Raw genomic sequence first — 11,008 nt, forward strand, 5'->3', positions numbered from 1 at the left:
AGTTAAACTCAATAAATAATAATATTGAGTTATACTCCCGCCCTTAGTCCATGTGAATTTTGCAATTATACATGAGATGAAGCCTTTAGGTCTCTGACTGATAAGATGTGTGTAAAATGTGCAGGAAACCATCTGCACAACCTGACAAAAAGCCAAATCGCTTCCGGAAGTGTTAATAAAAGATAATAACATCAAAGAGACTGAATGTACAAACCCTTCCACGACAGAGCAATTACACTTTCATTAGCTCAGCTCAGAGGAAATCAGACACTCAGCGTCATAAATATTTCCAAAATTTGAGTGGATCTTTTTGTTGCCAAAATGTATCTGATGTAAATTCTTCTAAATCATTCTAAAATATATCTTAATATCAGCTGTAAATAAGGACACAGAAAAAAATATATCACATAACTTACTGTTTATTAAGATCTGACGCAAACAACATGAACAGTGTTTTTGTTTGAATGTGGTACATCATGTATAAAGTCAATATAAACAGGAATGAGGGTCAGTTTTGGACGTAAAGGTCGTCATTTCTTTTTACTCGACAAAGCTTCGGCTGCAGCGGCTGCAGCTGCTGCTGCATCAGCTTTCAACTTCTCCTCCCTCTGCTCCAAGAAGACTCTGTATTCATCAGCTGAGAGACTGAGGAAGAGAGAGAGAGAGAGAGAGAGAGAGAGAGAGAGAGAGAGATGATACTCAGTTACCCTAAATGTGTGATTTATAAGTACAGGAAGTGAAGCCACAGTAAAATATAAACACTGTTAAAAGGCTGAAAGACAAAATGTTGAGGATGGCATCATGATTTAAAATTTAATATCACTGTACAAACAACACATCAGCAGGTTTCCAGTGGAGATGCAGTGATACTTAATAACAAAATTAAATTTTACTTGATTGCAGACAATCTGTCAGCTATCTGCAACATTGACTTGACTTGGCGCCAGAGTCAAAGAGGAATGGTTTCTCTCTCGTCTCAACACAGTGCAACAGTGTTCAACAACCATCCAGGGAGAAATTTCTCCACTGACAGTACTCTCAATAAATCATAATGCACTGCAGCCGCAAGACATGTTAAGTTTTAAGTGAGGGGAAGAAAGGGATTGTGGGAAGAGCACGAAGTCATTAACTGAAGTAGAGACAGAAGCAGCAGGTTGAAGTTGAGTGAGATTCTGCTTGAGCGTTGAACTAAAAGAGACTGCAGCAAGATAAATATAATGCTGTGCGCGGCCTGAATGATAAACATCTGTGGAAGAGTGAGCACAGGTGGATCTTCACATGCGAAGCTCTTCACAGGTAAGTTTGCAGGAGTGGGTGAGGAGGCGCCACTACTGTAAAATCTAAAGCAATCAAATACCAACGTGTCCTAGTTGACTGTATACAGTAAATGCTATATATGGCAGCAACTAATGATCATTTCTATTACTGATTAATCTACCAATTATTATCTCAATTAATGGTTGGTCCTTGATATAGTAGGCCTACAAAAAATGTCTATCACAGTTTCCCCAAATCAAAGAAAACGTCCTCAAATGTCTCAACATCAAAGATATCGTGATTATAGTGACTAAAAAATGACTGAATTGATTATGAAAATAATTTCCAATTAATTTTCTGTTGATCCACTACTTGTTGCAGCTCTTAAAAAAACAAAAAACAAAAAAAAACCAACCTACTTAACTGTTCTGGAATATCTCTAATTCAACATCACAAAGAGACAAAACATTTTTCTCAAGGATGTTGTAGTTATTTTCTGTTATGTGTTCACAAAGTTGTCTAACCATCGTCCACCATTTGTTTTAAACTTTTTCAGCTGTGATCAGCGCCTCTGATGCCTTTGTGCAATGCATTGTGGGAGAACAGTGTTTATTTTCTAAAGCTTTTTGGCATTTTTCCCTCGGATAAATCACAGTAGACGTACAGACAGGAAACAGAGAGAGAGAGAGGAGAGAGGTGATGTGCGTGACATTGTTGTAATTAGTATTAAACCACAAAGTCCAGCCGGATGCCTGGAGGGAGTTGTTGATTGAACTCTACAGCGAGTTTGGAGACTGTAATTTCTGGTTTTGTATTGAGCTGTTTGTGTTTGTCAGACGCTCATGTTGTTATTCACGTTATTTTGTGTAAAGAGAGTCAGACCAGGAAGTGCATCATACAACGTGATGTCACTTTTTCGAAAAACACTATGAACTACAGCCTTAACCACAGATAGATGAACATATTAATACAGTACCAGCGGCAAATGACATCATTACTGCGGCCAAATCAGTTACAAAAACTAAAAGTAGATGCATAATTCAAATCTGAATTTACACACTGAGCAAATACTGTGCAACAATGCCTGGTGATATAAAGCACAGAGGCAGAAGAAGAAAAGTAGACGCTGTAGAATGATGTTAAGTATTTGTATGATAAGTTACTGAATTGGAACTGCAAAGACGGATAAAGAAATTCTTCTTCTTGTCTTATTTAATGGCGTATTGTAACATAAATATGCACTGTGCAGCTGTATTACATAGAAAAACATTAACATAAACACAACGAATACAGGTATATATACCTGTATCTCAATATTGGAGGACAGTGAGTCTTTAAGGATCCACTTGGTAAGGTATCAAACGTTATACTCTATATAAAAGGAATCAGAACAGGAGAATTACAGAATGGGACATCCTAATTCTTGACTCGTTATGAGCCCTTTCACCTTACAACAGTTTTTGCTGCAGGACTTTTTTTTTTCTTTTTTTTTTACTGAATTGGATTTGATTACACACTGAAGATACTGTAAGTGTTCATGTTATTGTGGCCATGGTGGTCTCTTTACTGTTATCTTATCTGACCTCTAGTGGCTGTTAGGAGGTATCGCAGCCTTTGTATACGACACAAGGCTCATTAAGTGGCTGCTTCTTTGCAGCTCTGCAGGAATATGTGTGCAGCTTTATGTTTGTGACACCGTGTATCCTCGTTAATGTAAAGAACTACACACAAGAAGGGAGCAACAATCTGCTAGGACCAACTGACAAGCTCAAGACCGGACCTGATAGCACAGCTTGTGAGCCCACAGGTCAGATTTATGGTATACTACGAAATTATGCACCGAGCAAAGAATCAGGACTCACTCATTGACCACTTTGATGCCAAGCGAACGGGCCGAGCCAACGATGCTTTTGACGATGGTCTCGAGGGAGGTGTTCCTCATTTTGAAGCATTCATCCTCAGCTTTCACCTGGGCTATCTCATACACTGCCCTTACTGACACCATCCCCGCTGTCTCGTGGCCTACACACACACACATGCGCGCACACACACACACACACACACACACACACACACACATAAAAGGGAAGGCAAAAGTGTGAATAATGAAAGAATTAAACATTTACTAAATGCAAAAGGTAATGATCAGCACAAGAAGATGAAGCGGGTGTGTGTGTGCGCGCAGGTGAAGGTAGCTGGAGAGGGTGATGGGGTGATATTAGGAGTTAACAGCTGAAACGAGTCTGAGGAGAGCTCAGAGCATAAAAAGGTGGATATCCATAATTCTCTTTCTTTTTTTTTTCTTTTTTTTTCAAACACACCACCTGTGCCACTTGCTCCCTCTGCTGCAGTTCCCCCGCATGTCATGAATATAACATCAATCACAGCAACGCTCCAAACCGAGCCCATGGAGAGTCGTGTGTCCGTTACAGGGTGGGTTACAGCAGGTGAACATTTAAGTGCGAGCAAATACATGAGAGCAGCAGCACGTCTCACCTGTCTTATTGGCCCCTTTCGCTATGCCCGCTGCCTGCTTGAGGAAGTAAGCCACCGTGGGCTGGCCGATCTTCAGGTCATAAGTTCTGTCAGGCTGAAGAGAAAGAGAGGAAATAAAATTAAAACCTTTGATCAAAAGTGGGCACGCCAACTTATGGAGGTTTTCATGGAATAATAATCTCATTGTAGCCAGGATTTTAAAAGACACTGAGGTCATGATTCCCTCAGCTCAACACCGCCCCTAAGAAATGTGTCCTTATCCTTAAGCACCAGGAGAAGTCTGTAAGATTATCTTTTTTTTTCTTCATATTTATTAGTTACTGTTGCTACGCCTATCAAACGGTCTGTTCTTGCAGGGCATGCGTGCAGTTTACAGTGATAACAGTGGCTGATTTTTCATGGAAATTCATAGTAATTGCTGCCATAATGGGGTCTTTGATTTTAGACAGAGGTAAACAAAAACAGGCTCAAAATTTCTACCCGGCAAATGACAACTGTCGCTAGCAAATTTAATCAGCTGTTGCCGTAGCTTCATGAGTGCGAAAACGTCATAACTAGTGACTTTTTAATGTTTCCAACTGGCTTGATTTATAACGAGAGTCTTGTCAAAGGAGCCATAAATATGCACTATAAGATATCATGGTTAAAGATTTTCCAGGCAAAAAGTCAGCATCCTCACCGTCCAGAGGACATGACATTGAATTAATAAAGAGTATGTTCTTATATTGCTGTGTAAAGCTAGTTTATCCAATATTATGTGTGATGAGCAATTTAAGGTACACATTTTAAAAAGGGATCAGCACGCCGAGCCCGGCCTACATTCAACCCCGACCCGATGCCTGTCCCGTGCAGGTGGTGGGCCCACAGGAAGTAAGTCAAACACATTCCTTCCCTTGTCAACAACCTTGTTTGTGATTTTCATGGACAGCCGGGGGGGGGGGAGGGTGTCCAGTTTGGAGGTCTCAGTGTTTCCTCTGAGCTATTTGCAGATGATGTGATTCTGTTAGCCTCATCAGACCGTGACCTTCAGCGTGCACTGGGGCAGTGTGAAGCAGATGGGATGAGGTGTGAAGTGTGAGGCCAGGGTTCTCTGCTGGAAAACATTGGATTGCTCTCTTCAGGTTGGGATGGAGCGTCTTCCCAGAGTGAAGGAGTTTCTATCTCGGGGTCTTGTTCATGAGGGAATGTAGGGCGGAGGGGGAGACTGACAGGTGGATTGGTGCAGTGTAAGCACTAAAGTGTCCAGTGATGAGGGAGCTGAGCCGGAAGGCAAAGCTATTGATTTACCAGTTACCCTCACCTATCGTCATGAGCTTTGGGTAGTGACTGAAAGAATGAGGGCGAAGATACAAGCAGCTGAAATGAGTTTCTTCCGCAGGGTGGCAGGGCTCAGCCTCAGAGATAGGGTAAGAAGCTCTGACATCCAGGGTGAGCTCAGAGTAGAGATGCTGCTCCTTTGCGCTGAATGGATCCAGTTGAGGGCGTTCGGGCATCTGGATGCCTCCCGGGAGCCTTCCATTGGAGGTCGAGAACACACTGGAGAGATTATATATCTAATTTGGCCTGGGAGCGCACAAGGAAGAGCTGGAAAACGTTGCTAGGGAGAGGGATGTCTGGACTACTCTGCTTGACCTGCTGCCGCTGCGACTCAACCTCCAACAGAAAACTGATGAAAAAAAAAAAATGGACGGATACATTTTGTTTGTTTTCCTTTAACCTTTAGACCTTTTTGGCATTTTCTTCTTCAGTAGACAGTCAGGGTTTGACATGCAACACAGTTCGGCTTGAGTCACAAAACGTATTTAAAACCAATAAAGAATAGGAAAGAGCTGCTAATGTTGGCCCTGTCCTCGGAAATTAATTATGAAATTGTTGTGAGACCAAATCCTTGGAAGTAAAGCTGCCTCAGGTTATGTTTGTCGCTAGTTGACATGCTAATGATTGCAGCTCACGTTAGAGCAGACAAAAAAAACAAAAAAAAAAAAACAACATTTAATGACTTTCACACACTTTTGCACTTATGTTTTTAGCTTTGAAAGGAAAAAACCCTCTAAACTCTTTAAATGCCTTTTATTATTCTGCTACAGCCCCGTGCACACCCATTCACTGTGAGATGAAATCTAGAGATTGACAGGCTTGTCGTGTGTGGTAAGAGGTATTAAGCTATAATTGGACGATTTTACCTTCAAACTGGTGGTTTAAAGGCTGATGTGAAGCCATCACCACACTGCCAGGAATATAACTCTGATGGAGGGATAGTAGATTGATCCACTTGGTCTCAATGAATTAAAATTAATACAAAAAGTAGCAGAATAAGTGATTAAACCAACTTATTCACAGAGACAACACTGTAAATGTGACCATGGTGTCCTCAGCCGTAGTTAAGGCTTCACCATAAAAGTTCTGTACCTCCGTTTCTGGCACTTGATCATAACTGAAATTTGATGAAGATCTCTGAACACCATTAAAATATATTTGTCTGAGTAAAGGCACAGACATGTTTCATCAAGTTTTCCTGTATTGTTGCCTTTGGCTGACACTCTTAACACATTTTCAGCAGACACTAATTGATATTCAAAACCGACATATCATCGTTTGAACCAACTTTTCTGAATTCCCCCACCGAAAATTCGTTTCTTCGTTACTGCAAAAAGTTAAAAGGCCTTTATTGTCGAGGCTACATGATTAAAGCTAAGATGAACACATTTCAACTGCTCACTGGTCTTCCTCAGGGTCTTTAATGAAGCAGTGCGCCTTGAGGTTTTTGCAGAATTCCTTCCCTTTCTTGTGGGATAGTATTAAGCCCACCCCCCTGTACATCAAGAGAACCTGCTTTTTCTTTCATCAGACTCAGATTCTTGTAAGGACTTCCTGCACTGCTTTTCATACCTTGTCAAATGTTGTATTCAGGATTGTAATAGAAACCAAAGCCATACTATAGCAATCTGAATTTTTTATTCAGGGTTAATAGATTAAACTTTCTTTTCCTGTTACGACTTATGAGCTTTTGTTGTTCGAATTAATATAAGACAACAATTTAAAGCCACCCTATTTGATTTTTTTTTTTTGGCCATTTGCGGTCAGTGCATTGACACTGACGTATCCTGTTAAATTCATATGTGAATTTGTCACTTACTTACACATCTGGCAGATGCAAAACAACATAATCATTCACTTCCAGTCGTGTTTCTGATCACCTAGTGAATTTAAGTCCAATATTTATTCTGGCTGAGATTTCTGGTTCTTTAGCAGCTCAATGCTCCGCTATGTTCACCAGCTAGCCGCTGACTTTGACTGTGTGGGGTCCCTATTGTTTTTGTTCTGGTTATCATTATTATTATTCCTTGTTTTTTTACATTCACATTATACATGTAAAAATATTGACCAGTAATACTGATTCGTTAATAGATAATCAACAAACACTCATACAAAATTACTTTAACTTCAGAGTAACTTAGGTCATTTGCATGAGGTCTTAATTTATCTACCCCTGTGTGTTTTCAGCTGTGTGCTGCTGCACATTTGCTCTCCAGCCCGATTCCCTCGTCCTTTCCATCCTCCCCTCAGGGCAAAAATAATCCCTTCAGCCTGACTGACTTCTTCTGACCCTTTTCTTTTCATTCAGATCCAGATTCCCTAGCCGGAGACCTTTATAAACCAAAATGTGACATATAGATCCAATCAATAAATCATCTGAGGAAAGTTTACTTTGGATCATCTGTTATCTGTCACATAAAAACAAACAAACAAGCAAATGCCGGGCAATAAACTGTAGGCTGAGCTGAGAGGATACCACAGAGCAGGTGATTTGTCATCACTCAGAGTCGTGTTATCTAACAGTGGTGACCTTTCGACAGAGGGAACAGGATTTTTCTCTATCTATGAAAAGGCTATTGGTTGCAAAGGTCCAATAAATTGCTCTTGCCTCCTCCTCAATTTTATAAGATTAAACAAAAACATCTATTGCACCGGCCTTTTTCTCACAGGAGGAAAATACAAAACCAAAAGACAAAGGGAGTGAAACCCCCTGCCGCCGAAAAATATTAAAAGAATACTTTTTGGAAAATATGCTTGACGAGTGACATTTAGCTTAGCGCCATGAAATTTGAAAAACACATTTCTGCTCCCCTCCTCAGTAATAATGTTGGTGATCCCTGGCTTTTCCCCCCAGTCCCATCATCAGATCAAATATTTAATTTTGGTTTATGATCACACACCCTGCAAATGAACGACATTCCCATCATCTGTAATCTCAGCTGTAATTTATGTAAGGTGCTAATTAAACGTCAAACATTTAAAGTTAGCATTTATCTGAGGTCAGCTCTTGCTACATGTCTATTTGTGTACGGATTAAACTGATGTAATAATGCTAATTGCTGAGGTGCTAGTGGGCTGATCTGTAAACTTTGGACAGAGCCAGTCTAGCTGTTTCCCCATGTTTCCAGAGTTTATGCTAATCTAATTGCCTCCCGGCTCTAGCTCCTTACTTAAGACAAAGACATGAAGGCGATATCGATCTTCTCATCCGACTTTGTGCTCGAACGTGAATAAGTAGATTTCACAAAATGTCAAACAGTTCCTTTAAAGTAAGATGAAGGGAACTGTGAGATGTGCTCAAGGCTACCAACAAGCCCGAGGTGAAGGCAAGCTGAGAAACATTCGTCTCAAAGGCTGAAACATGTTGCATGCAAACATTAAATATTACATACAGAGTATAGCTACACAGCACAGTGTGAGCAGAGCAAGCACACCACTAAAAACCACCAGCAGATGGCACTGATCGGCAGCAGAGAGGCCCCAGATGTGATGGCAAGAGCTGTTGCGGGATATTGCATGTCAAAATAAATTCACGCTTTTAAAAGGATTAGGCTTCCCCTCCATACATCACAAACCTTAATTACAACACACATTTATTCATCTGAAAGGACACAACTCCTGACCTGAAGCGACACACAAAGGGGGGGGGGGGGGGGGGGGGGGGGGTGAGGTGAAGGCAAACAATATGCGGTTTGTGTAAATAAAAAACTACAAGCCTCACCGAGACAGCGCGTTGGTCGTGAGTATTCTACATCTCTTGCATGCACTTAATGCCTTCTTGACTCCAAAGTTCCTCTGGGTATTGTTCATTAATCGCACATGCAAACTCGGAAAAGCTTACTTACAGTGGATAGGAGTATGAATAATGAAGTGCTCTCGGTAAATGTTATGCCAGTCTAGGCTGAAAATTACCACAAATGTGGGGAGGGAGGGCTCTAAGCCGTAAAGCGGTAGCGCATGGGTGGTAGAGCGACCCACAAACGAGACGCACCTTCACATGGACCTATGAGCTGGGAGAGAGCGAATGCGCCTCCTTCAGCTCTTTGGTTTTCTCATTGGAGAAGTCCTTGCAAAACTGGGCCGATGGAGTTCCTCTGCTGGATAGGAACAAGGGACGGGAAAAAGAGAGGCAAAAATAAGCATGGGTAAAATCGTGGAGGGGTTCTTTTAAATGTATGATTACGTCCGGTCTGATCCCGTGCTCCCCACAACATTCACTCCAAAACGACTTCATGTCAGACTGCGTGCTGCAGAATACAGGGATGGCCTGAGAAACTGTCAGTCAGGTCTGAGCTTCACAGGAGGGGTCTGAACTGTATTCAACACACACGAGTGGGCTCAGGGGTGGCTGGTGTGTGGATGGTTCATGGATACATTCACAGGAATGCCATAGCTATATATATATTAAATATATATATAGGAATAGTGGTGAGGTGATATAGGTTACTATTATATATATATATATATATATATATATATATATATGTGTGACTACTGTGTGTGTTTGTGCTACAATGTTTTGGTGGAGTCATTTTTACAATTCATACCAGTTATTCTCGTTATATTCACACCGAGATGCGTGTGTGTGTGTGTGTGTGTACGTGTGTGCTCTGTTGTTCCAGACAGAGTGTTTGTTTCTCTGTGTGTGCGTGTGTGTGTGTGTGTGTGTGTGTCACTCGAGCTATGACTGAATGCATGTTGGTGCCCAGAGCCAGAGAAACCCAGTGATGAATGAGGCTCCCATTTTCCAGCTCCTGCGAGGCCAACCAGAGCGAAAGCAAAATGGATGGGTGACATTAAGTCAACACCCGGCCAGCGCGGCTCCTTTGCACCATTCCTCTTTGGAGATGAATTCAGTGGCAAAAACTAATAAAGAATCTAATTATTACTGCTGAAATTTAAACTGACCTTCACCCGCCATCCTTCCCAAAGGCAACACTCTGATTGAAATGTTCATTTCAGAAATGAGGGGAAGAAAAAAAAAAAAAAAAGGATTTTTATACACAGTTTAATGGACTCGTGAGCTTGTATTGCTCCACGACAGCGCGGGGCTTTCAGATTCTAATAATGCATCTGATGAAAAGTCACTCATCCTGAGACATTCTCCAATGACACAGAAGGAAAGACATTTATTTGAACTTAACGGAGCAGTAAGTTCCCTGAACATCATCTCCTCTAAAGGCCTCAAAAGAACCTGATGAATGCTGATGAGTTGCTCAATCTACACAACCCCATCACTTCATTAGCGTCTAAAGCACTGCTCATTACTCACTGGTATTTCTGTGCATCCGCTAACACAATAACAAACTCATTGAAATTTCAACCTATCACATGAGTTGAGGGAGGTTATTGTTTCACAGCTGATGGGTGCTGTTTGAATTACAATATCCCACTAATGAAATGAAACGCAGTTACGTCCCCAGAGCCGTCGCTAGGCTCTACCTTCCCTCCCCTCCCATACTTATTAATAGTAATCCCATGTCAACCTCACCACCTTCTATGCACGCCTTTCCCTCCCACTCCGCCTCCCATAAAACAACATAGCGAGGGTAAACAAGCGGGGAGGGAGCACTGAGGAAATTCTAATTAAATATGGATTAATATAAAGGCTATGATGTTGGGTATGAGTCAAAGCAAACCCTGGGGCCCTGCCTCACACATTCAGCTCCCGTTCGTTTCCTTCTGTTCAGTCAATGTCGGATAATGATCTCTCCCACCGACTCAGACGGCCCTTTCATGCCACACAATGCCATGAAAGGGACTCGCTGACCAGCCAGAGATAATGCCTGATGCTTCTAAAATGTGCTTAAGCACGAACAGCGAGACATTATGCGGACAGAGGAGCGACTGTGCTAAAGATAGACAGAGGAAAAGACTTCACGCGGCATTTCCTTACCAGACAGTCCTTCAATGCTAAAAGGGCTTAGATAAACATTTT

General features: G+C 41.6%; 1 protein-coding gene across 1 annotated transcript in view; it reads right to left on the bottom strand.

Annotated features, from left to right (window-relative positions):
* Positions 1–401: 401 nt before the first annotated feature.
* Positions 402–11,008, bottom strand: part of mrpl11 (mitochondrial ribosomal protein L11) — a 44,827-nt gene continuing 34,220 nt past the window's right edge. Inside the window, exons 4-6 of the mRNA XM_022760056.1 lie at positions 3,754–3,847; positions 3,120–3,279; positions 402–645 (exon numbers count right to left, since the gene is read on the bottom strand). Of these exons, the coding sequence (XP_022615777.1) occupies positions 531–645; positions 3,120–3,279; positions 3,754–3,847 (369 nt within the window). The 3' untranslated portion in view covers positions 402–530. The remainder of the gene's footprint in view (positions 646–3,119; positions 3,280–3,753; positions 3,848–11,008) is intronic.

This window comes from Seriola dumerili, unplaced genomic scaffold (genome assembly GCF_002260705.1).
Source record: "Seriola dumerili isolate Sdu_G_001 unplaced genomic scaffold, Sdu_1.0 BDQW01000331.1, whole genome shotgun sequence".
Taxonomy (NCBI): Eukaryota; Metazoa; Chordata; class Actinopteri; order Carangiformes; family Carangidae; genus Seriola; species Seriola dumerili.